This window comes from Dipteris shenzhenensis, chromosome 17 (assembly GCF_047967505.1).
Source record: "Dipteris shenzhenensis isolate YYH24624 ecotype China chromosome 17, Dip_SZ_1.0, whole genome shotgun sequence".
Classification (NCBI taxonomy): Eukaryota; Viridiplantae; Streptophyta; class Polypodiopsida; order Gleicheniales; family Dipteridaceae; genus Dipteris; species Dipteris shenzhenensis.
In genome coordinates, this window is record NC_141612.1 from 50,663,534 (window position 1) to 50,691,094 (window position 27,561).

General features: G+C 48.0%; 1 protein-coding gene across 3 annotated transcripts in view; it reads right to left on the bottom strand.

The window, feature by feature from the left end:
• RAD4 (DNA repair protein Rad4 family) overlaps positions 1-27,561 on the bottom strand; it is a 122,335-nt gene that overhangs the window by 70,612 nt on the left and 24,162 nt on the right. For all 3 annotated transcript variants that reach the window (XM_087388130.1, XM_087388129.1, XM_087388131.1), the window contains 2 exons: positions 12,959-13,075; positions 12,693-12,742 (listed from right to left, as the gene is read on the bottom strand). In XM_087388130.1, the coding sequence (XP_087244256.1) occupies positions 12,693-12,742; positions 12,959-13,075 (167 nt within the window). The remainder of the gene's footprint in view (positions 1-12,692; positions 12,743-12,958; positions 13,076-27,561) is intronic.

The following is a 27,561-nucleotide window of genomic DNA, read 5'->3' on the forward strand; positions in this document are numbered from 1 at the left end:
GTACCCTTCACCCCGCCTCGCCCGACCCCCTCCCGTTCACCCACCTCGCTTCGCCCGCCCCTCTGCTTCACTTCCCCACCCCGCCTCCACCCTCCGCCTCCGCCACCATCCCTTCCATACCCAGGCGCCATCCTCCCGCTTCGTCTCCCCTTTTGGGGTGGCAGCCTGTTCTTCATCGGAAGCTTGCAGTTAGTCTTGGCGGTATGGCGGCCCCCTGCCCGGATCCGGAGGCCCAGTCGGACCCTCCCTCTCCAGATGCCTACCGCGTTATCCTGACAGAGCAACAATCATCCCGTGTGCAGGAGGTTGCCACTGACTTTGCCCGTACCTCTGTTTACGGTAGAGTCATTGGACACTCTCCCTCCAGAGCAGCCATCAGGGACTGGCTCCAGTCCACTCTCCTGCTAGAGGATGGCCATATTGAGGAGGTGGCCCTTATGGGAAGGGGCATCTTCTGGCTCAAACTCTCCAATGAGAAAGCTGCGAGCAACCTGATTGCCGGTTCCCCCACATCGGTGGATGGAAAGATTATCATGATAGTCCCGTGGTACCGTGGATTCAGCGCAGCAGATTTTGATGTTCGGTTCCGTATACCTCGCCACCCAGTGACACTAGTTTTTCCAGGGCTTCAGGGACTTGGGCTCCCATTTTGGATGGGTTATGCACGACACCTTCGCCGATGCAGTGACCACGGCAGGAGCCCCCCGTGTCCGAGTGGCTGTGGCAGACCCTGCGACCCTCCCTGCAGTGATCGAGATTGTGACAGATGCCGGCAGCATCACCCAGAGCATGATAGTCACCGGACAGCCAGGTCAGTGCCTGAGGTGCCATGGCTTTGGGCACTTGGCGGCTGCGTGCCCACGCTTCGCCAGTTCATCTCGACCCCCCCCGCCCCCGCCTCCTCAGCCCCCGCCCCCCCCTGACAGTCACGTCAGGAGGAGCCGAGGCAGGCGGAGCCCGGTCCAGAGTTAGTGGGTAGCTGGACCGAGGTTAGAAGGAAAAGAGGAAGGAACAAGAAGATCTCGGATAAAGGCAAGGAGGCAGAGGTTACCCTTCCGGCAGCAGCACCCCAGAGACCTGACAGGCAGCCGTCCCAGGGACCTGGGAGAGCTTCTTCGTCGACGGCAGGCCGCCCGTCACAGCCTCAGATCCCCCCCTCTCCCGCTCCCCCGCCCCTTTCCACTCAGTCCCAGTCCCCTCCCCAGTTTCCCCTCCCTTCGCCCGGCCCGCAGCCTCAGCCTCCGTCTCTTCCTCCTCAGTCTCCTTCTCCTCCCTCTCAGCCCCAGCTCCAGAGGAGTCCCCATCCCCCCCCTCCCTCCGCCCCCCTCAACTCCTCTACAGTGTTAGCTGCACCCTCGGCTTCCCAGTCGAGGGCAGCCCCCGCTCCGCCTCCTCCACCTGCTCCGCCAGTCGCCTCCGTGGAGCTCGAGTCGCCTGCCCCTCAGCCTCCTCCCCCTCCCCCCCGCTGGCAAGACACCCGGAGTCTACACCACCACCGGAGCAGGCTTCCATGGCCGCTAGCCCCTCAGTGGCAGACTCTGATGGGTCTCAGCTTCAGGAGAGAGCGCTTCCTCGAGACTTTTACAGATCAGGCCCCTGGGACTACTTGGACGTGGCCGACCTTGGGACCTTCCCGGCTTATCTCGACATCAGCATCTTCTTGCTCCGCAAAGGGGCGGATGGGAAGATTGTCGCCTTGGCCCCTAGGGATGGCCCTAGCTTCGCCTTCACGTTCCTCAGCGATGGCACCGAGACCTGGACAGACGACTCGGTTTGGGAGGCGCTCAGAGAGCAGACACACGCCCAGGTCTGTTCCTGGATAGGCCCGTCCGGTGGGCAGCTTCTCGAGACTCAGTGGTCCGAGGGCGATGTGCGCTTGCGGTGGCGCTGCGCCGCCAAACGCTTCCGACTGATTGTGATCCTCAGACCTGCCCCGTCATGGCCTCTCCCCCAGGATGTCAGAGCTTGGTCCCATCAGAAACTCCGCACCTTCTATGGGATGACCACTTCAGAGATCTCGAGCTGGCTCGAGAAAGCATTTGTTCATGGCACCAAAGGCCTCTCGCCTTTGTTGAAGGTGTTGAAGGACGGGCAGGACGATCCCGTCTCCCCCTCCAAACCTTCTCATAAGCGGCAGCGCCTCCATTCCGACATGCCTGATTCTTCATCGACTTCGACCGCGAGCAGACAGTTGTTCGCAGCCCCCCATCCCTCGCCATGAGCCTACACCTCGTATCCTAGAATGTGAACGGGTTTCACTCTTCTGGCACCCGTGGTCCCAGGAAGCTCATTTTGCGACAGGAACTTCAGCCTGCAGTGATTGGTCGTTTGGATGTACTTCTGCTCCAGGAGCACAAGCTCTCTGCGGCTCATTCCCGTAGCTGCGGGAGGTTCTCCCTGGACGTTCCTACACTTACTGGGAGCCCTCGATCGGCGCACAGGGGAGGAGTGGGGGTGTCTGTACCTCCGTGTGCGAGCAGTTAGCCCAGGGAGTTTTCGGTCATGGCACGTTGATCCCAGGCCGAGCCCTTTGGGTAGGCCTGGATTTGGAGGGATCCAAAATTGGAATACTCAACATCTACGCTCCTACAGACCTCCGATGCAGAGCCACTTTCTGGAGGACACTTACAGGGATTCTTCCAGTCATGGATTCCTAGATTGTTGGAGGTGACTTCAACAATCTGGAGTCATTGGAGGACCAGCAGGGCAGAGGTCCGGAGTTTACAGGTATGGCTCAGGCAGAGCAGTCAGCTTGGGACTCCTTCATCTTCGCGACAGGAGGTAGGGACAGCTGGAGAGACCCGTCCTTCCGGCGTTGGCACGGGAGCCTGGACTTCTCTTGGGGCTTCCGCAGGGAAGGAGGCAGACTCCTGGAGAGGCTTGATAGATTCTATGTCAGTGATTGGGCCATCAGTAGAGGCGGTCAGGCGGGTATAGTTCCAGGGACGACACTTTCCGACCATGCGCCGGTACTTTCCGACCATGCGCCGGTACTCCTCTCATTAGATTCGGCAGCCCAGACCCTCCCCCCCCGGTCATGCAGGATTCCCGATTCTATTTTCTCGAGGGAGGACGTGCGTAGCAGTATTTGCAGTCTTTGGGACAGAGATTGGGGGGAGTGCACGGATTTGGTGGACTCAGTTGCGCAGGCTCTGCAGGAGTCCAGCCAGATCTGCCAGCTAGCAGCCCTACAGGTTCGTCATGAGTGGTGGAGTAGAGAGAGAGCTCTTCGGAGGGACCTCGCATCCATTCAGCGACTCCAGCAGGCTTCCCCGGGCTCGGAGGAGCTTCGGATCCAGGCCCTTCGAGCCAGAGCCCTCCTGGAGGAGACACTCCAGCGCCGCTCAGAGTTTTCCTATCACGCCTCTCTCTCCTTCTGGGCCCGGAAGGGTGATCGGATGTGCAGAGAGTTCTTCAGGACGCATGGCCAGAGAGCTGCAGGTGATCAGCTTCGGAGTCTCAGGACAGCGGATGGTCACATCGTTACGGATTCGGGGGAGGTCCTGGGGTTGGCCACTGACTTCTACAGGACCCTCTTCCAGCAGGAGCCGCTTGCCCCTCGTGCTAGTCGTGCCCGTGAGGAGGTGTGGAGGCACATTCCATCCCTGGTCCAGCCTAGCATGCAGGCGATGTTGTTGGCGCCGTTTACCTCGGATGAGATGCTGGAGGCCTTGATGGCTATCGACGGACAGAAATGCCCAGGAGAGGATGGGCTTCCCCGAGCTTTCTTCATTTCCTTCTGGGACCAGATCCATCAGCCCCTCCTCGCAGCTCTGTAGGGGATTTTCAGCAGCGGTTTGATGCCAGAGAGCCTCTCTTCGGGACTGATTTGCCTCATCCCGAAGGGAGGAGATAGACAGGAGATCCGCCAGTGGCGTCCGATCACTCTCCTTACTACCGCCTACAAAATCCTCGCTAAGATGATCAGTGCCAGAGTTCGGCCTCTACTCCCAGACCTCATTCATGACACTCAGACAGGCTTTGTCCAGGATCGCAGTATCTTGGATAATGTCTTCACCTTTTCAGAGGCGGCGGAGTGGGCTCAGCACAGTGGATCACACCTTGCCATTCTACTTCTCGACTTTGAGAAGGCCTACGATCGCGTGGACTGGGCCTTTTTGGAGGGGACTCTGGAGCGGCTAGGTTTCCCCGCAGGATGGATTCAGGGTATCTCAGCTTTGTACAGGACAGCGTCTAGCAGGGTCATCATTGGAGGCAGGATGGGTGAGCGCTTTAGCCTGGAGAGATCAGTGCGTCAGGGTTGCCCCCTTGCTCCTTACCTGTTTCTTTTCTTCGCCGAGGCCATGACTTACTACCTTCGGGCGAGGTCTACCGGGATCCGGGGGGTTCGCCTTCCACTTCGGGAGGACACGGAGCTTCTGGACTCGGAGTACGCAGATGATACAGCCCTTTATGTCCAGGATGATGAGAGGATGCTAGAGAGGGTGCGGATGGCCTTGGAGGTCTTCTGCTCGGCCGCTGGTGCGAAAATCAACTGGAACAAGTCAGTTGGTTTTCTCACAGACCCTGGGGCGTGTTCTCAGTGGGGGCGATTTCTGGGTTTCAGATGGATTCCACGAGGACAGACAGCTAGATACCTTGGCTTCCAGGTTGGCCTAGACATCACGCCAGCTCAGCAGTTTCTCCCGGTGCTAGACTCCATCCGACGGAAGCTGGCTTTCTGGAGTACTGCTAAGCTGTCTCTTGCAGGTCGTGCCCTAGTAGTTAACCAGGTCCTTCTAGCCACGGCTTGGTATGTGGCTTCATGCTGGTGCTTCTCGAGATCCAGCGTGGCACAGCTCAGGAGGTTGGTTCGGAACTTCCTTTGGTCTGGGGAGGATGGTCTTAGAGATACCAGAGCCAGGGTTGCTTGGCAGACAGTCATTCTTCCGCAGGCAGAGGGTGGCCTGGGGGTTATCGATCCAGAGCTTCAGAGTCAGGCCTTGTTAGGCAAGCTTGTCATCCGCGGTTTGACCCCGGGGGGGCAGACGTGGAAGATGTTACTTCAGCAGGGAATAGGCTCTTGTGTCCCGCGCCGAGGTGGAGAGTGGCCACCGTCCCTCAGGTGGATCTTCACTTCTGCCCCGCTCACTCAGCCCCGTTCTCCACTCGTTCGTAGCCTCCTCATGGTTTGGAGGCGGCTTTGTCTCAGTCTCATACAGTCCCAGCCCAGCTGTCAGGAGGAGATCGATCGCCAGCCGCTCGTCTGGAATGGGCAGGTCAGAGACGCCGAGGGCCTTCAGTTGGGGGAGAGATCACATATCAGGTGGGACGCCTGGATGAGGGGGCCAGCCCGGTCCCTTCGGGTTTGGAGGGATACGTACAGACATCTGGAGATGACCGATCTTGCAGTCGCAGCTGGAGGTGCACGTGGAGTCCAGGCGAGACGCACGGAGATTGACGGAGCGATCCCAGCCGCTTGGTTGGCTCCACCTGAGCCTCAGGTCCTCATGCCTTGAGACACCCGTTGGCTGGGACAGTTCACCCCCCGTGGCATCCCACTGGTGGTCGCAGGACGTTTGGATGACTCCTCTATCGCCTTCTTCGCGGTTTCAGGGGATGGACGACTCAGGAGAGAGGATGCGCTCATCGACCCCCTACTCCCGTGGCAGAGGGTTAGGGTCGTAGGCCTTCTGGGGAAGGTCTGGCGTACCGACCCTAGTATCGAGCAGGACCAGTTGCAGCTTTGGCGTCTTTGGCTATGGGAGGGGCGGGCCTTGTCAGAGCTTGAGTGGGACCCAGGAGAGTGGTGGTGGCCAGAGATTGTGACAGGACAGGGGCCGACTTCCTTCTTCGCTTACAGCACGACTTTGGGCAGGCGAGTTCTCGGGAGGATGCAGAGCCGCCCCCCCACCCAGCGACCTAGCTGGTACGCACAGGGTATTTCCAGGTTCTTTTTGCAGGCATTCTGGAAGGCCTTGTGGGAGAGCTGGCGGCCGCGGAAGATCTCATACTTCCTGTGGCTTCTTGCCCACAAAGGTCTTCCAGTGGGGAGCTGGTTGAGGCAGATAGGCCAGGACGGTTGCTGTCAGATTTGCCATGCGGACGAGGAGTCACCAAAACACTGCCTGTGGAGCTGCACGCGCGCCCAGGAAGTGTGGAGGTGGACCTTCGGGCTTCTTACCCGCGCAGCACCAGAGCTAGGAGTGATCACTTGGGGCGCGTTCTGTTGGTGCAGCACCGCACCTGGTCTTCATCACTTGTTCGAGGCATGCCAGTAGGACCCCACCTTCCTTATCACACAGGGGACGTGGGGGCCGCTCGAGGGTATCCCACAGCACCTAGCAGAGGCTGATACAGGAGTTCGGGAGAGCCAGCCAGTCTGGGAGATTATCAGCAGCATTACAGGATGGCACATCTGGACCTCGCGCTGCGCGCAGATCCTCGGTGGCACTTCCTTATCGATTGCCCAGATCATGGCGGAGATTTGGAGTGAGATTATTCATACCCTCAGAGGCCAGTGGGACCAGATTCAGGGAGACTCCCGGGCTGGTCAGGAGAAGCGGAGACGCTTCCTCCAGGCTTGGGACACACAGAGCCTCTTCTTCGAGCAGACTACGCAGGGCCTTCGGTGGCACTACTCACCACCCCGATGGCTGTTCATTCACACTCAGCATATCCCTCCGTGAGAGTATGATTTATTATGCTACCTTTTAGGGCTGCGTCCGGTTTGTGAACGCAGCCCGTCAGCTATAAGCTGACCTCTTGTATTTTGTTCTCGAAGTAATATAATTAGCACTGTTTTTTCGGGAAAAAAAAAAAGGAGAAGGCTAATCAAAAAGTAGTCCAAAATCTCATTCAAGCTACAACTGCTTATGAAGACTAAATGATTTCATTTTAGCCTCTCCCAGACGAGCACTAAATCTAGCCATTGTTGGAGTTTTCCTACAATGATAGTAGCATTTCTCTAGATGAATGAGTCCGTTCGAGTTGAACTATAGTTATAGACCAGCAAATCCAACTACGGTTGGAATACCTCAAAAAGTGCCTAGTGCCGCGAGCTATGTTGTTCATATGCAGGAGATGCTAGCACTGGATCCACCAAGCTATGGATAGGCCTAAGACGTATGCAGATGAAAACTAATCTTCTAGAGAGTCTTAAGGAAGAAAAGTTTTTCTCCGGATTTCTTTGCACTCCAAGTCTCTGACTGTAGAAGAGTATGCTAGGTTATTAATGCAATATTGTGGGCCATGGTTAATTCTAACAAGATTAGGCGAGGTGGCCTATAGGTTACAATTACCATAGCGTTGTAAGATGCATCTAGTGTTTCATGTGCGGGACCCACTAAAAATGGGAAAGGGGAAGAATGGGACACGGAGCAAGAGAGCAAGGCTGTCACTAATTGTTAGAAACATGGTGTGTGGGAGGGAGAGAGAGAGAGAGAGAGAGAGAGGCTAGGGAGTGAAGAAATGGTAGACAAATGTAAAATCCATGAAGGCTTTCATTCATTCATCATCACTACATGAGAGAAGTACAAGCCTTATAGACTACACACTCACACACTTGCACCAAGTGCATATGGGATAAGTTCCATAGTGACACATGGCACTCACACATGACTCACACATGAACTAGTACTAGATCTCCTAGTACTACACACCAACACATCACATCTCACACCCGCTTTGACTATGATATCTCCAACACCCCCCTTCAGAGCAAAGAGTGTGAGACCCAACACGCAAAGAGTAGACCGATCCCCCCTCCACCACAATACTGCAAAGAGCAAGTCCAACTATCCAACATCTCCCATGTAATAGTGACTTCTCAGTCAGCTTGTGACCGTTAAGGGCAGACCATCACTCGTCACTCCCCCTTACTCTGAACTGGGTGGTCAATATCATCAAACAAAAGTAAAAGACAATACATTCATTTTTCGGAGACAACCCAGGGTAGAGTACCTATTATTGACTCCAAATACATTCATTTTAGAGGGACAATTCAAGGCAGAGAACCTTTATTGACTCAAGACAACAACACTAAGCATAGAGGGCCTAGAAAGCCCAAGAACCCTAGTCATAATGCTCCTCAAATGAGAGGCTGTGAACCTCACTTGTAGCTGCTAGTATCTCCTCAGGAGGCTCTTCAGGTTCAACCTATTCTTCAGCAAGGAGATTGGCATGGTGCTTCTCTTGTTCCTGTTCCTTCTTCTTGGAGCAATAAGCTTCGATGTGTCCTTTCCTCTTGCAAAACGTGCAAATAATATTCTTGTTGGTCTTCTATGTGCTTATGGAAGCAAATGCGTGATCACCAGGAGAGGCAAGAGGGGCTTCTTTATTACAACGGTCCTTCTCAATGAGTAGTGCCACCATATCATCAAACGTGGTAGTGGCAAGGCGGAGTACTTCAAGAGTTTATTCAAAGCAGGATATCCCGTGCATACTCTTCATAAGGACAACCATCTTATCTTCATCATTAGGTGAGATTTTCAAACTTGAAAGTTGTTGAACAAGAGACTGAAACCTTGCTAGATATCTGATCACTCAACTAATCACTCTCTTCCATTTTCAAATCATAAACTTGAGCTTCAAAAAGACTTTAGAGTTGGGGATTTTATTACCAAACAATGTTTCAAGGCGATCCCAAATCTCCTTAGCTGTTGACTTGAAGTTCACATGATGGATGAGAGAGTTGGCCAAGCAAAGACCAATGAGGGCAATGGCTTTGGCATTATGCTACTTCCAAATCTTGCGTTGTTGCTGATCAAGTAATTCAACTTTGTCATTCTCAACAACATCCCAAACGCCTTCACGCATAAGAAGCATCTTGGTTTGCCACGTGGGAAAACCTTCCCCCTTGGACTTCTCCACGAGCAAAGAACTAGAAGACAATGAAGTCATGATGGCAAAGACCTTGATGAAGGCGGATGGCAAGTTGAGATGAAGGACCAGCAAAGGAATGGGCTGGTCTCGGGTAGATATAGGTGTCTAGTGGTGCTCCAAATGCCCCAAAATGTAGAACTGAGTGAACCCAAGTCAAAAACAGCAAGTAGATGCCCAAGAATGCAAGAATGAGCCAAGTGAAAAGCACTCGTGGGCGTGATGACTGCTCAAGGACTGCTCAAGGTGCTATACCAGGTCCGAAATCCTCAAGAAGGTAGGAGGGGCACCAAATGCAATGATATATCTTGAAATGTGTGAAGCGCTTCTGTAAATCAGCTCCAATGCACCAGCAGGTCACCAGTCCAAAAGTTGGCCGTTCTGGAAGAGCCAGAGGCTAGGAGCAGCCCCGCAAATGCTTCTGGAAGAGGTGGTTCTGCAGCAGCACCCTCAAAATGACTCAAAATTGCAGCAGCAGCCTCAGAATATGTCGAAATAGCCTTCAAAGGTCACGAAAATCTGGAGTAAATGCTCACACATGGTTGACTTCTGCTGCTGCAGCCTGCAAACCCTAGAATCGGCGTTGAAAAGCTCCAAGACAGCTTCAAAGATCCACACGTGCAGGCGTGCCTTGAACTGTCTGCCGACCAGCAAGCTAGGAGGAAGAAGATGCACCGACCAGCTATCCAAGAGGCTATCAATGGCCTAGGCACTGCTCAAAGAGAGCCCGAATGGTGGCAACTGGTTGAGGAGATGCTAGACGGGCAGGAATGAGCGCAAAGGGCTGCAAGGCAGCAATGAAAGTGGCTGTGCAGAAATCCTAATCGGGTAGGAGGCAGCTGAAAGGAGGCAGAAATGAGAAGAGGGAAAGCTTCAACTGTGATGGAAATGAGGCGGCTGCATAGGCTTTAGGCTTGAGCAGAATTAGGGTTAGGGTTAGGGTTAGTGTTAGGGAAGAGATGAAGTGGCAACTATGGCAAGGTTAACCTACTCTGATACCATGTTAGAAACATAGTGTGAGGGAGAGAGAGAGAGAGGCTAGGAAGTAAAGAAATGGTAGACAAATGTAGAATCCATGAAGGCTTTCATTCATTCATCATCACTACATGAGAAGTGAAGTACAAGCCTTATAGGCTACACACTCACATTTGCACCAAGTGCATATGGGATAAGTCCCATAGTGACACGTGGCACCCACACATGAACTAGTACTAGATCTCCTAGTACTACACACCAACGCATCACATCTCACACACAATCTTTGATTATGATATCTCCAACACTAATCAATCGGCAGGGGGCGGGACCTACCAAAAAATGGAAAAGGGGAAGAACGGGGCGCCGAGCAAGAGGGCAAGACTATCACTAATCAATGGCCAGGGGTGAGATCTACCAAAAATGGGAAAGGGGAAGAACGGGGCGCCGAGTAGGAGGGCAAGGCTGTCAAACGCAAGCAGCCAAGTTGAGCAGGAGGAAGCCAAACAGCAAGAGGCACGAGAGTGTAGGATCCCGTAGGATAGAATAGATGCATCTTGCAAGAGGTGTGAGAGCACAATGAAAGAAAGATGGTAGATCTCTGTTATGATTGTGAGAGAGAGGACTCTCTCTTATAGAAAGGGGGAGAAGGTAATACCTTCCCTACATAGTGGCAGTCAGCCCCTACATCAGTGGGAATCAATCCCTACATCAGTGGGATTGCCTTTGTCTTACATCATCACTTAGGTCACACACTAGACACATCATAGCACTTGATGTGCCTTTACAACACACACAAACACACATGTGACTCCCCTAGATGCACACATGCACTATAGAGTAAGCCCTTGATCATACTTACCCCAACAAACCCCCCCTCAAGGGATTGCCTCTTGCAGTGTCAAGGATACATCTAGTCTCATAGTTTCTCATGCCATCTCATGGTGGTCAAGGATTAATCTATGGCTAGGATCTCATGCTAGCAAGGGTTCCCAAGGGTGTGAGGTTCACAAAAATGGGATAGTCAAAACACATATCACATGGCCTACATCATATGGTGACCAGAGGTGATTTACATAACATATTCTTTTTAGAGTACTACTCCAGGCAGAGAATCTCAAAATTTGACTAAGTGATGATAAACAAAAAAGACAAAGTGCCTAAAAAGCATAGTCTTCATTTTCTTCATTTGCTAATAGAGTTCTTCCTTCAGGCATAATTGCTTTGTTGTTGAAGTAGTCCTTCTTGTCTTTAGCTTTTTCTTTTGTAGACTTCTTTCCATTCACAACATTCCATATCTTCTTTTTCATAAGCATAAACTTGGCTTTTGTTTGCCAAGTATAGAAACTAGTTCCATCCAACTTCTCAAAAAAGGTCTTAGCTTCCATGGTAAGGTCTTACCCAAGGGCAGTGTCTAGTGCCTTACAAGTGAAAATATGAGCAAAAATAATCCTTCAAAGTACAAGCATTTAGTGTAGCAAAGACTTGTAACCAAATTCCATACTACAAATCAATGATGCTTTCACTTGCATGCTTCATAGAGGTGGCTAAATGAAAGTATTCCAAGCAAATCCAGGTGTAGCAACTTAAAGCAAAGCTGTAGCCATAGTTGTACTGAAGCTATTCAACACTTTAAAACATCAAAAATGCTAAAGTAGCATCTAATGTAGCATCAAACTCACAACCTTGTCAAAACTGTCCAAAACAGAGACCAGAACTTGGAGGGTGCAATTCTCACAGCTCATAGCTCTATTCAAGGGGATTTTTATGCAGGAAGAAAGGCCTTATACTAGAGAAGAGCTACCAGCAAGGAGGGGCGCAATGTTGCGCCAGGTCGCCCTGTAGATACTTGAGAAAACCGACTGGTTTTTCGGCGTTTTCTCCTCCATCTCTTGTCCAAACGAGCTCAGATTTCAACAACAGCTTGCCCTCAGTGTCGTCCAGCACTGGCTCAGAGGAATTTGCAGATAGGTAAGTACAGAGGCAGCAATGCGCGAAATTTCGTTAGAGAGTGTGAGTGTTGGCATTGCGCGTACAATCGAAATTTCTCTGATTGCTTGCAGCTAGAAGTTCACCCATACGTGAGGAGTTTGCAGCTCAAAGGGTTTGGGCAATGGTCGTTTGTAGGCAGAGAACAGAGCTCTCAAAGATTTGGGGAAGAAGGAGGAAAATGGAGAAGATGAGAAACTAGTAGTTTATGCTAGAGATAGCATCTAATGCTAGGCTAGGCTAGATCTAGAACCTAAAGCTCTGATACCAATTGTAGGATCCCGTAGGATAGAATAGATGCATTTTGCAAGAGGTGTGAGAGCACAATGAAAGAAAGATGGTAGATCTCTGTTATGATTGTGAGAGAGAGGACTCTCTCTTATAGAAAGGGGGAGAAGGTAATACCTTCCCTACATAGTAGCAATCAGCCCCTACATCAGTGGGAATCAATCCCTACATCAGTGGGATTGCCTTTGTCTTACATCATCACTTGGGTCACACACTAGACACATCATAGCACTTGATGTGCCTTTACAACACACACAAACACACATGTGACTCCCCTAGATGCACACATGCACCATAGAGCAAGCCCTTGATCATACTTACCCAACAGAGAGGAGGAGCACGGGAAAGAGGAGGCAGGTGCAAAAGGGAGGGGCAGGGCTAGTAGTGGGGAGCAAGAAGACTCACAGGTTCATATGTTGTTGGTCCCTTACCAAAATTCTCTCTCCCAGAAACTAACAACCTCCTCGACCAGTTGTCTATATCCAAGTAGTGTAAAGTTTCAACTTTTGCAAAATATATTGGCAGTAATCTCAAGCAAGCCTCAAGGTTAGTGTTAGGGAATAGGAGGAACCTTGTAGAGATGAAGAAACTTACAGCACAGAAGTGAAAATTTGCCTTACCGTGCAGTGAAACCCAGTCCTCGCAGAAGAAGAACAAACAATGCAGCAACCTGCATTGGAGTAAATGCTGTCACTTTATTATGCACCCACTTTCGTTCAAGACATTACAGTCATCCCTAGGCCTAAACAAAAGATGTACCAATAATACCTCAATGCAAGCACATAAATAATAATTCTCAATGCAAGCAAAAGATGTACCAATAATATCTCAATGCAAGCCCCAAAAAAACCCTAAATTTGAATAGCCAATTCTCACAGGCTGTTACCTCTTCACTTGACCCAGCTTGCCTGCTTAGTGCACCAAAAAGACAAGAAGTTAAATCTTCTTGAGCTTGATGGAAATTAAATCGTCCCCCTGCACAAATCTGAAATGTACTCTGAAACTGAAACATCAAATGGGAGAAAACAACAAAAAATTAAATTTGTGTATACACGTGCTTTGAAAACTTGTCATGTCTTTCAAAAAAGAAAGTTTCAAGCTGACACAGCACCTCCAGTTCTTCTTATGAAGTCAGGTACAGGTTCACATCCACTAGAAACCCTTCGACTGAGTACCTCATCGTCAATTACGAGTCTAATACCATAGAACCATGTGAACAGCAGCCATCTTTTCCAATAGCATGCAGACTTTCATGTGCACCTTGTGCAGACTATGAAATGTTGCAATAAGCCAAATCCCTCATCGTACAAACTTCTTGAATTAAGCTAGTAAGACAATTAGCAAGTTTGATTAGGGTGGTTGCACTTCAGTTTTACATGATCTACTATCATAGATTAAGTTTATGATAAATTTACCATTATTGATCTAGCATGCTTGTCAACACGGTTATTACTGCCAAAGGCACATTATTCTTCATAGTATCAACCTACAAATTCAATGGTCCAAGAAGAGCTACAGGGGGAAATGGATTTTGAGGAGGTGATCCTAATACAGGCGCAAACGAAAACACAAGCTCATTGTGAGCACAATTGTGGAAAAGACACAAGATGGTGAATGCAGGAACTTTGTTATTTTCATCGTCCGAAATAGCATGGCAAAATCTGTGTATTGGCAAACAAGTCTGCTAAGGCCTGGAAAATTTTTGCTAGCGCAGGCGTCTAAACTTTGCCGAATGATTCAAGTAACAAGTCACCCATATAACCCACTAGCTAGGGATGAGGTGTACACAGTAAAACCTGCCAGAAAACATATGCCCAGATAGAGACCTGACTTTCATTTTGAGCCATGAGCATATGTGTGATTTCTACAAATATCCATGTAAATCTTACGCTAAGCTATATATTTTTTAAGCAAAAACAGCTATATGGTATGTTTGGTCGATTGCCATGATAAAAGAATATTAAGTCAATGTATATGTATACAATGGTGGAAGGGTGCCTATCAAATTGGCAATGCTGTGTAAGATTATAAGTATTCCAAAGATAAGATTGTCCATAGTGGCCAAGCCATGGTCTACCAAGCATGTTAATGAACCATGGGGACTTTTCTAGATGCACCAAAAAGCATTGACACCATCAAGATATGCTCAAACCATGCATTGGTAACATGAGCTGGAAAAATTAAAAGACTAGTATGCAAAGCCAGTATCAATGGCGATTGGCCAGCCAATGCACCAAACGTATTCTTATATACCATGCACAACATAACGCTCAAACCTATTCAAGTTGTGCACAAAGCACATTGACACGTGCATAAGAGCATCACCTCCCAATCAACATTCCTAGCATTCTAGTAAACCCACTGACCTGAATTTCAATACCACAACTAGCCTATACCCATTTGACTCAGTCTAGAACCATTCATGCATGGCTAGCCCTTGTCCATTATGCCCTCTTGGCACAACCGTTGACCTTAGGTAATTTTAGCATTATTAGGTCATAAACAAAGTCTTATGAATGCCTGGTCCTCTTATAGCCCAGCTTGACAACCATCTTTTTTGTGAGGGATTCAACAGCGTAGACAATACCACTATACAAACTTAAAAGATCAGCAATGAATGAACAAGAGGAATCTGTTTGTTCACAGAATGCTCCTCCAAGGCAAGCCAACCAGAGCTGTACAACTGTTGATAAACTCTACCAAGCCCCACTCTACAGACTAGAGGTCTGTAGCCTACAGAACTCCTCAAGGAAGAATAAGGAGAAAATAAGGAAGCGAGGAGGAGAAACCCTACTTACGGTGGTGCATCCCCCCCCCCCCCCCCTCTTCTTCTGGCCAATAAGATGGCCAACTGCAAGCCAACGTGGGCAAGTGGGCAACACCCCCTACCACATGGCACTCACAAGAAGCCGACATCTGGCCAACCAAAAGGCATCCAGGTTCGCATCCATTTGATGGCCATGTGTGCATTGGACTGTGTACTGCTTCTTGAACATATCTGGACGATGCAGATGCCTGACACATGGCTGATCTGGCTGATCTCTGAGTGGCTCGGTTCCCTCAGCCCTTGTCTTGGTGTGCTCATTAGCTTTCCTCATATGACGAAACTTACAGATTGGAAAAGTAAGGACTGATCTAGAACCTGACGGATGCAGCATTGATAGCCAGCAACCGGACTCTGCCAAAAGAATTATCCACAATGTTATTTTCAAAAGAGGTTTAAAATCTTGCTTCCAAAGTCTACCAAAATAAAGAGTCACTAAGAAATATTTCCGCAGGTTATTCAACCTTCTAGCCCTCTCTTTACTTTCCGCAGGTTGTTCAACCTTCTAGCCCACCCCGTTTTAAAAAACCATCAGACACTACTCTAGACCAAAATATATGGATAAATTCTAAAACAGTCTCACCTTGATTCTGTCGAGAGAAATCCTATCCCAGTAAGCATATGCAGCATGAATTGATGTCGAAGAAAATGACTTTCGAATCTGACTTGAATCCTTCCCATGTAGGGGGATGCCATATCCTGGGTTTCCACGCCCCAGGTGCCAAAAATATTTACAAGGTTCATCTTTGCTTCTTCGATGGCTCCTCTTCCGTGAAAAATATTTATATATGTCAACCCTACCTCTGAATGGTCCCTGTTGTACTTTAAGAGTTGCCCAATTTTATCCTGCATGGTTATAATAATGCGCTTGTAAGGAGAATGTCAGGAAGAAGATGATAGAGGAGAAGATAGATGATGCCTCATTGCCTCCATGTCTCTTCTTGTCAAACCCATCCAACTCTTTCTATGCTTGTCCCATGTTCTGCTGTCTATAAGGCTCACTTTGACTTGGATTGCTTCAGCGCATCCTGAAAAATCTGGTGCATGAAAATACATCTCTGCAGAATCTCAGGCTAAAATAGCTTCGAAGAGTCTATACACCTTTACAGTCTTTCAGTGCATGCTGTGGAAGAGGATGTATGGGATTTGCTACATGGCTATCCACCTATACCTGGAGCAGGGTTAGAAACTTCAGCTTCTTTGACCTGAACTCCTTTGCAGTCTTCTCAATGATTCGTAAAAGCGCTTTCATGTACTACCATCCCTTTTGCATCCAGAACTTGCCTAATTGGTACTTGCCATCATTCCAAATGGGGAGGCTGACTCAAGGGGGGCACTGACTCCTCAACTACACATAATCACAACAGAGAAAGCGACCATGGGCTGATCTAAGGCTTAATCCATGCAATATCAGGAATCTTCAGCCCGAATGTCGCAGAAAGCTCCAATACCATGAAATTCTTGTGATTGATTTGAGCTGATCGCAACTCCAAACAATCAGGTTGCCTAAAACCCATCGCTAAGAAAACAATCGTCAGTTCTTTCAATTACAAGTCTCTCTTCAACACTTGTGGTCAATTCTTTCATCATGAATTGAAATCTCATCATCGTCAGGCCCGCAAGGATGGGAAGTGGGCAGTGGTACGAGATGGAAGACCTCTTACAGGCCCCCATCGGGCATCAGCCCCCCCCCCCCACATAGGGAGGCGGGGTTTATGAGACACACATCTCCGAGACCCTATCCTGCACCATTTGGAGCTATAATGGTACCTTATGGTCAGAACCGGGTAACTTCTCGGAATCCTATACAGGTCGCAACATAGTCTTTTACAAAGAGATACATCAGAGTCTAGAGTGCCCACTACTAGTACTCAGCGGGTACACATGGGACTCTGCTTACAGAGATGAGACAAGGGACACAGGGGGAGTACGAGGGTTAGGAGAAGTAGCAGTTCTTTACAGATCCACCCTTTTGGGGACCATTTCAGTAGAGCAGAGAGATGCACATTACAGGTTTCTTTGGATCCGAATCCAACACATGGACAGCCGGGATCTGTTTGTTGCAATATGCTAATTCCCTCCAGAGACCTCCCACTTTACTAGAGATATTCGAGATGAGGGTGGGACATCTCCATGTGCAGCTCTTTATCAGTCCATTGTTGACTTCTCCAGCCGCGGAGAAGTCCTCCTCGTTGGGGACTTGAACGCGAGGACAAGCGACCGGCAGGTACCACTCCTCGACTTCAGGGATGATGAGTAGGTATGCTACGTGCTTCGGCCGATAGTCAAGGCCCGATCACATCTTATGGGCAGGCCCTATTGGATCTCGACAGATTGCATGATCTCATTATTTATAATGGTCTTGATAGATGGCCCGCCTCAGGTGGTCTCACATGCTTTCCACATGGGGGAGACTCTAGCGGCGTCGATTACATCATGGGATCCCCTGCCTTCACATCTCTCATCACTAATTTTATTGTAGCATCTTACAGGACCATTATGATCGGACATGTCATGTCCAAGATTTATGCATCAGTGCTTGATTCTTAGGCCAGTCGATTTGTAGAGTGTCAAGGACTTAGAGCAGCACGACACGTTGGATTCCAACGTGATCATGGAACCATGGATCACATTCTCATGCTCAAGTGTATCATGGAGGAGGCGAAGGCACGGAAGCAGGGGGTTTACTATTGCTTTGTGGATTTTCGCAAAGCATTTGATACGGTTTCAAGAGCCCGCCTCCTTCGGCGCCTACAGCATCAGGAGGTCATTTGGGCTGTCATGGCACTTTATGAGAGAGTCTCAGGAAGAGTCCGAGCAAGGTCTGGGTGGACATACAAGATCATGAGTACTATTGGGATCAAACAAGGGTGTCCTTTATCACCTAGCTTGTTTGGCCTCTACATTGACGAGCTCAAGACAATGATGCAGACACGGGGGGGGATGGATGCTCTCTCCTTGACACGTTGATCCGAATATTGTTGTATGCAGATGACGTGGCACTTTTGTCTTCCTCAGCAAAGAGGCTCCAAAGACACCTTGACGTACTTCAGATTTTTTGAGTCTCATGATTTGAAGGTCAACCTTGGTAAAACCAAGTTTATGATCTTCAATACATCTCAAACCGTCATGCACCAAGAGCAGTTCACGTTTAATGGGTCATCTGTTGAGATAGTTTCGTCATACACGTATCTCGAAATTGTCTTCTCAGGACCCATCTTCACTATGAGACCCGCGATGCAGGCCCGCCTAGGCAGGGGATACGCTTCATTGGCCAGACTAGAGAGGCAGTGCTTCCACTCGCACTTTTAGGATCCACGGACCAAGAGACTGCTTTTTGACTCCTCCACCTAGCAGGGATGTATGGCAGCCCTTGCTAGGGACCAGATTTGTCAACTATAAAGTGGGCTCGTGTGGAGCGGCTTCAGATTCTCATGCTATCGCAAATGATTCGTGGCAAGCCATCCATTCCTCACCAGATCATTCAGGCTGAGTTTGGGTCATCCCCATTACAACTAGATGCTGCATTTCAGGTCATGGCGTATCTGTATCGAGTCAGGGAGTACAAGGATTACACTTCTGGACGTAGCAGACTACCATGGCTAGCATTGTCCTCATCTATGGCAATTTCAGCAACAGGTGACCAAAGATGCTGGTATGCACGCACAGAGAGATGCTTGGACGCTCTCTTTTCTCCCCTCCTGTCACACAAGGTCAACCAGGTTATCCATGAGGATCTTTTACATGTTAGTTATGACAAGCAATGGAAGCTCAAAAATCGAAGCAAGAAGGAGAAAAACGAGATGATGTAATAGATTGCTGTAAAACTAAAGTATGAAGACTCAAGGGCTCTAGAGCCAACATGAAAAAACCCTAGGGCTAACTGCCCTAACCGGACTAAGTCTCCTAACTGACCTAGCTGGTACATAAACTAACTGTACGAATAGTCCTAACTAACTATAACTAGGCCTAAAAGACACATACCAAGGTATAAGTGGCATCTATGGATGTGTCATGGTTGCACATGTTCGTCCCGTAGAAATATAGCAACCTATGACTATACAGAGTACAACAGATCAAGTTACAAAAGATACTAAGTTTAAAGCTTGCTGAAAAGCCTCAAACTTAGGTCGAGGTAGAGCCTTCGTAAAAAGATCTGCCAAGTTGTCTTCAGTGGGAATCTAAGACAACTGAATATCAACTGTCTGCTGATAATCGCTCTCTAACATAGTGATAGTGAACCTCAATGTGCTTTGTGCGAGCATGGAAAACTGGATTCCGTGCAATACCAAAGCACTCTGACTATCATTGAAGATGACGGTAGGAGCAATCTGACATGCACAAAGATCTTCAAGTAGCTTTCAAAGCCAAACACACTCCACTGTAGTTATAAAAGCTGCTCTGTACTCAGCTTCACAGCTAGAAGTAGCAATTGTACTCTGCTTCTTGCTGAACCAAGAAACAAATGAAGTACCAAGCATAAAACCATTGCCACTTTGTGACACACGAGTGTCAGAACAACCAACCCAATCACTATCATTCAATCCATGCATGACAAGTGAAGTATCAGCCCCATTAAGAAGGCCTGAATGCTAAGTACCTTTAAGATATCTGAAAACACGCTTCACGGCATGCCAATGGTGCATAGATGGACTGTGCATATATCTGCTCAACTGTCAGACATCATACTGTAGATCAGGTCTCGTATGGCATAAGTAAATCAAACAACCAACTGCCCGCTGATAGAGAGTGACATCACATGTACCGTTGCCATCCTCAGAAGAGAAGTGAAAACCAGGCTCTAATGGTGTGGATACTGGCTTGCAATCCTCAAACTGAAGACGCTGCAAAAGCTGTCCAATGTAGTTGGATTGTGGCATCAAAATGCCCCCCTCACTGCTAGGAAATTGGATGCCCAAATAGTAGTCCAAAAGACCAAGATACAAATGTCTACTGCAAATCAAGTTTAAAATCTGCAATTTGCTGAGCATGTATCCCAGTCACAAGCATGTCATCCACATAAAGGACTAAAATCAGCAAATCTGTCCCCGCTTGCGGATGTAAAGGGTAGCCTCTGTAGGGCTGTTCTGAAATCCAAGTGTGAGCAAATGAGTATGAATCCGGGAATACCAAGCCTGAGGTGCCTCCTTCAATCCATAGAGGGATTTTTTCAAGGGGCATACCTTGCTTTCAGAACCTTCAACCTCAAAGCCAGGAGGTTGGGAAACATAGACCTCTTCCTACAAATGCTCAGGAAGGAAAGTTGTCTTGATATCAAGCTGATGTACCTCCCAATGTAAGTGGGCAGCAAAGGCAATAACACTGCGAATAGTAGTGATCCTGGAAGTGGGAGCAAAGGTCTCCTCGAAGTCAATGCCGTGCTGCTAAGCATAGCCCTTAGCAAAAAGACGGGCTTTATAACAGTCCACTGAACCATCAGCTTTCCGTTTAATTTTATAGACCCACTTAGTTCCAATGGCATCCTTGCCAAGAGGCAAATCACACAACTCCCAAGTTTTATTCTGATGGATAGAATCCAATTCAGCTTGCATAGCCTTCAACCAACAATCATTCTGAAAGGCATCTTAATGACATAAGGGCTCTTCATTGCATGCTGTAGCAAACAAAGCATAAGCAACAAAACTAGCATACTCTTTCCGGACAGCTGCTCTAGTACGGGCTAGCAGAGGAGTATCTTGTTTGCTGTCTTTTAATGTATCAAGGAGCCAACGGGGGACCTTTTTGGGCTCCTAAATTTCAGCTCTTTCCTGGTCAAGAGCCTGTGCAAATGGTCCTAAATCCTGATCAATGAGAGGCATATCAGGCTGAATATCTCGCTGCACATGTGGCTGCATGTGACCAACAAATGGAGGAGGTACAACCTCAGATGGAACATCATCATGAGCATCTGACGGACAGCTGCTCTCGTATGGGCTGGCAGAGGAGTATCTTGTTTGCTGTCTTTTAATGTGTCAAGGAGCCAACGGGGTACCTTTTTGGGCTTCTATTTCTGCTCTTTGGGGGTCAAGAGCCTTGTGCAAATGATCATGATCAATGAGAGGCATATCAGGCTGAAGTTCTGGCTGCACATGTGGCTGCAAATGACCAAAAGATGGAGGAGGCATAATCTGAGATAGAACAGCAAACCGAGCATCGGATAGAAACAAGGCATCAAGCTATCAAATATGTCAGGGGCATCAACAACCGGCTGTTTTTGACACTCCAGCAAAGGCATAGTGGAAGATTCATCAAACACAATATCTCGACTAACAAAACACTTGCCCGTGCGCGGCTGATATAGCTTATAGCCCTTGCTCTCTGAACTTTACCCAAGAAAAATGCACTTGACAGCTTTATCATCCAACTTAGTGCGTTTTTGTGAAATCACATGAGCGTAAGCTAAGCATCCAAAAGTCTTCATGTGGGAAATGCGAGCCTCATAAGGTGTGACAGTCTGCAATGCCTTTGTAGGACATCTATTCAAGATGTAATTTGGACATGACCTCACACTTGAAGGAGTTCAATGCCATCTTTACCTTGATGAGGAGTTCAAGGCTACTTTCTTGTTGTGTACCCTCCCTGAGAGTTGGGACACTTTCAAGACCACTCTGTCAAATTCAAATGTCACTCTTATGTATGCTGATGTGGAGAGCTCTCTCCTTATGAAGGAGATGAGCAGGAAGAATAATATGGGCAGCAAGTCTTCCAATGCTTTGCAGGTACAGGAAAGAGGTAGGACTCAGCAGAAGGGGAGATCTGCTGGCAAGTCCAAATCCCGCAGTCAGACCCGTGGCAAAAAGGATATTGAATGCTTTTACTGTGGCAAGAAGGGACATGTGAAGTCTAAGTGCTTCAAGTTTATACGGGATCAGAAAGCCAAGAAGGCTGAGACAAAGGATGCAGGCAGTGGAAGCAAAGGCAAAGGCAAGGCCAAGGCAGATGACTTGGATGCAGTGAATGTTGCAGCAGAGGACAGTGACAGTGACAGACATGATGTTTTATGCTCTTCTGCTGTAATTGCACATACATTGGTTGTTGATGGCCTTGACATGCATACCTGGCTCTTGGATTCAGGTGCTTCTTTTCATGTTACTCCTCATAGGGAGTGGTTCACTTCCTACACAGGTACTCATGGAGTTGTTCACCTTGGGAACAACTATGCATGTCAGATTGCAGGGATTGGCAGTATACAGATAGTATTCCCTGATGACGCATATTTATGCTTGATGGTGTTCGTCATGTGCCGCAAATCAAGAAAAATCTGATTAGCACTGGCTTGTTGGATGACAGTGGTTACCACACCACATTTGGGGATTCCAAATGGGTGATTACTGATGGCCAGGTTGTAGTGGCTGAGGGTTATAAGAGTGATACCTTGTACCCTCTTTATGTTTCCAGTGTAGGTAATCATGTTGTTGCCATAACCGAGCTGCCGAAGGTTTCATTGTGGCATAGCCGGTTGGGACACATGTCCGTTAAAGGAATGCAAGAACTGTCACGTTTGGGTTATCTGCCGTCTCTTTCATTTTCAGATTTGCCTACTTGTGATCATTGCATTTTTGGAAAGCATTCTATGACTCCTCATAAGAGGAGAACTCCCCGGAATAGAGCACCGCTTGATCTAGTGCACACTGATTTGTGTGAAATGCCACAGCTATCACTAGGGGGTGCAAAGTATTTCATTACTTTTATTGATGATGCCACACGCAAAGTGTGGGTCTATTTCTTGAAGCATAAGAGCGATGCCTTAGATGCTTTCAAGAAGTTTGTCGCTCAGGTTGAGAATCGGACACGACGCAGGCTGAAATGCCTCAGATCCGATAATGGGGGTGAGTATGTGTCACATGCTTTTGTACAGTTTTGCGAAGCTAAGGGCATTAAACGAGAACTCACAGCCCCTCATAATGCATCTCAAAATGGTGTGAGTGAGCGGATGAATCGAACTATTCAGGAGAAAGTTCGATGTATGTTGTCTTATGTAGCATTGCCCCATGGCTTTTGGGCAGAAGCCGTGCAAACAGCAGTTCACCTAATTAACAGGTCGCCGAACAAGGCTTTGGAGTTAAAAGTGCCAGAGGAGGTGTGGTCTAGCAAGCCACCTTCATACAAGCACTTACGTGTGTTTGGCTGCGAGTGCTTTGCTCATATACGCAAAGAACTGCGCACCAAACTGGAGCCAAAATCTTTCAGATGCATCTTCATGGGTTACGGTGACGAAGGTGAAATGGGGTACAGGTTATGGGATCCCGTCAAATGGAAGATTATACGCAGCAATGACGTCATCTTTAAAGAGGATTGTGTACACAGAGAACCCGTGCAACCTGTGGAATACAGAAGGGTTGTTTATGATGATGTCGGACAGCAAAGAATGCCCATTAATATGCAGCAGCAGGCTGCTGTAAATAACCCTGTTCAAGAGGGTATACAGGCTGAAAATCAGCCAGACAATTTTGCCAATGATGCACCACTGGATATGCCAGCAAATGGCACTGTAGAACAGCCAAATATGGTGGTACAGCCACCCGTCATGCATGACGAACAGGCTAGACAGCAGCCTAATACGGAACATTTTGTTAGGAGGAGCACCCGTGTACAACGGCCTCCTGACAGGTTTGTTCCAGGAGCCAATAATGTGGCTGATTTTATCATGCTGACAGATTGTGGTGAGCCTTCCAGCTTCAGTGAAGCTATGGGAAGAACAGAGAAAAGGAAGTGGGAGAAAGCCATGCAATCAGAAATGGACTCCCTACTTCAAAATGATACATGGGACTTGGTGCAGCTACCTGCAGGCAGAAAGGTTTTGCCATGCAAGTGGGTTTACAAAGTCAAAGTGGATTCAAATGCTTTACCGAGGTATAAGGCCAGATTGGTTGCCAAGGGATTTAAGCAGGAAAAGGGCATTGACTTTGATGAGATCTTTTCCCCTGTAGTCAAGATGACTACTTCGAGAGCAGTGTTAGCTCTTGTTGCTCATGAGGACATGGATTTATGTCAGATGGATGTGAAGACTGCTTTTCTTCACGGAGATCTCCATGATGAGATCTACATGAGTCAGCCAGAGGGATATGCTGTTAAAGGGAAAGAGCAGCTTGTGTGTAAGCTCAAGAGGAGCTTGTATGCACTCAAGCAGGCACCAAGAGAATGGTACAAGAAGTTTGATGCCTTCATGCAGTCCCAAGGGTATCATAGGTGTGAGACCGATCACTGCTTGTACACCAAACGGGCAAAGGATGGCAGTTTGATGCTACTCATTCTATATGTGGATGACATGCTGATTGCCAGCTCAGCAGGAGATTAGTGCTTTGAAGAAACAACTGCATAAGTCTTTTGACATGAAAGACTTGAGTGATGCAAACCATATTCTTGGTATGCGGATTATTCGTGACAGGTCCAAGGGACTTTTGTTTCTGTCACAGAAGGAGTACATTGACAAAGTACTGCAGAGGTTTAAAATGGAGGGGGGGAAGTCTATTAGTACCCCGTTGCCTCCACATTTAAAACTCAGCAGTAAGGACAGCCCCAGATCAGATGATGATAAGGCTGAAATGGCCAAGGTTCCGTATGCATCTGCAGTTGGTTCTTTGATGTATGCCATGGTTGCCACTCGTCCGGATATTGCTTTTGCGGTGGGAGTCATCAGCAGGTATATGGCAAATCCAGGCAGGCGGCACTGGGAAGCAGTGAAAGGTGTCTTGAGGTATCTCAAGGGTACCAAAGACTTGTGCATATGCTATGGTAGGCAGGATGCATTGGTGCATGGTTTTACAGATTCAGACTATGCAGGGAATGCAGATAACCGGAAGTCTACTACCGGTTATATTTTCACATTTGCAGGAGGTGCTATATCATGGGTGTCTCGGTTGCACAAATGCATTGCACTGTCAACCATTGAAGCTGAATATGTTGCAGCCACTGAGGCTTGCAAGGAAGCAATATGGCTTACTCGGCTGGTGGGAGATTTGGGCATTACAGGAGATATGCCAGTTTTGCATTGTGATAGTCAGAGTGCTATCATGTTGGCAAAGAATCCGGTCTTTCATCAGAAGACCAAGCACATAGATGTGAAATACCATTTCATCAGGGAGGTACTGGAAGACAAGCGGCTTGAGCTTATGAAGGTGCATACTGATGATAATCCTGCAGATTTGCTCACTAAGAGCTTGCCTACAGAGCGGTTTGCACATTGTCACCACATCATGGGATTAGGATGAGACCATTCTTATTTTATGGTCTTGTATACAGTAACTGTATATTGCTGTAATTTTTTATTCTTTTCTCCCCTTTAGGCACATTGGCCTTTAGGTGGGAGGTTGTTGGGGTAAAGGCACATTGCCACCCTTTTAAAGTTATGACCCCTATGACTGTCTTAAGACAGTCATAGGGTGAATCCCTAATCCTAATAAAACTCTTGAGTTTGTGGTGTGGCTCAACACATTTTACACACCCACACTTCCTTGTGTCTCTCTCTCTCTCTGTCTCCATTGTTCCACTCCCTCTCTCTTCCCCTGACAATTAGAGCCCAAGCGGCTCTAAGGATCAAAGAGTAGAAGAGAGGCAAGGGCTTCAATAGCATACGGAGTGATGGCAACAGGAAGCGGCTCGAATTCAGCAGTTGCACCTGCAGCTGCACCAACAATCCAGGCGTTGAGGATTCACCCACCAGCCTTCACTAAAGGCAACCTAGATGGTACGAACTACACTCTGTGGAAGTTTAAAATTACTGCTATTCTGAATTCAAATGAGCTTCTGGAGACTGACCCAGAACCACAAGGAACCCCGGACCCAGCAAATCCCGGGAGTACGATACCTCCTAATGCCGACCTTCTATGAGCTTGGAAACACAGGAATGCAGATGCTCTGTGTGCCCTGGTTACAAGTACTACTGATAGTGTTTTGACCTTGATTCAGCATATATCTAAGGCAACTGTGGCCTGGAACATATTGAAGAGTCAATATGAGATGCGGAATCAGACAAGGATCCAGAACCTGGAGAATCAGCTCGCAGCTGAGAAGGTTAATGAAGGAGAGACAGCGGAGGCATTCATAACCTAAATCAAAAATCTGTGTGACCAGATGGCTGGTGCTGGGATACAAAAGACTAGCAAAGAGCTAGCTCGTCGATGTCTCCGGATATGTCCACCAAGGTTTGATGGACTGGTAACAGCGCTTAACACTCAAGTGAGACCCCAACCATTGTCATTTGAGGAGTTCTATGCTTTACTTATGGAGGAGGAATTGAGGCTTAAAGCTCGAGATGGAGGCGGCAATGAGAATGCTACGTTCTCTGCCACTGCGAAAGGCAAAGGTCGTTCCTCCACCTAAGGTGAGTCCTCTACTAGAGGTGACAAAAAGGAGGAGGACGGCAAGAAGAAATTTCAGGGAGAATGCTTCTACTGCAAGAAGAAGGGCCATGTGATTGCAAATTACCAGGTCAAGAAAGCAGATGAAAGAATGGTACCCTGAAGAAGACAAATAAGGGGAAAGAGACAGCTAACACAACGGAAGCAGAGTTGGATCTATTTCTAGCCATTGAGGAAGAGTGTTCCTCAGTTCAAGAAGCTTCAACCACTCATTCATGGGTATTGGATAGTAGTGCCTGCCGTCACATGACCTGCAAGAGATGTTAAGAAACTATCTAATGTGCTAGCAGTATGTTCCACAAATCAAGAGAAATTTGCTATCAGTTGCTTCCATAACTGACCTTGACCATGAGGTGAGATTCAACAAGACAGGAGCAAAAATTCTGCATAGTGCAAGCAATCTTGTTGGCACAGGAGTAAGAAGGAACAACCTGTATGAGCTAAGTGCTCTTACAGCCACCGCTGGAGTCGGCACAAGCAGACTTTGGCATGAAAGATTCCGCCACATCGGATTTGCAGTGCTGAAGGAGATGCAAAAGCAAGGTATGGTTGCTCACTTACCTGCAGTCGCAGAAATCAAAGAACCGTGTGAAGCTTGCATGATGGGCAAGCAACAGAGGAAGGCATTCCCACAAGAAAGCAAGAATAGAGCAAACGCTCCTCTAGAGTTGGTGCATGTTGACTTGTGCGGTAAGATGCCTACACAAGCCTTAGGGGGATCTTCCTATTTTTTATTAATTATCGACGACTATAATAGGAAGATGTGGATGTACTTTCTTCGCGAAAAGGCTCAAGCTTTTGGTAAATTAAAAGAATGGCTATAGCTTATTGAAAATGAAACAGGGAGAAAAGTAAAGAAAATCAGATCGGATGCTGGTGGTGAGTTTGTTTCTACAGAGTTTAAAGATTTTTGCAAGAGCAAAGGAATCAAGGACCAAGGCGATCTCAGAGAATTGAGGAGCAAAGGAGGGCTTTTGCTCACATAGTCAATATGGCCTTGATGGCTGAGATTATTGCAGAAGTAAAGGAGCCTGCGAGTTTGGAGGAAGCACTTGCAGACCAAGATTGAAAAAACGCTATGCAAGTAGAATATGACAGCATCATGAAGAATGAAACTTGAGCTGGTAGATCGACCACCTAACAGAAGGGTTATTGGCACCAAGTGGGTTTGGAAGGTAAAGTACAAGGCCGATGGGACGTTGGAAAAGTACAAAGCCAGATTGGTTGCACAAGGATTTTCGCAGGTTGATGGGTTTGATTTTCAAGAATCTTTTGCTCCGACTGCCAAAATGACCACTATTCGCA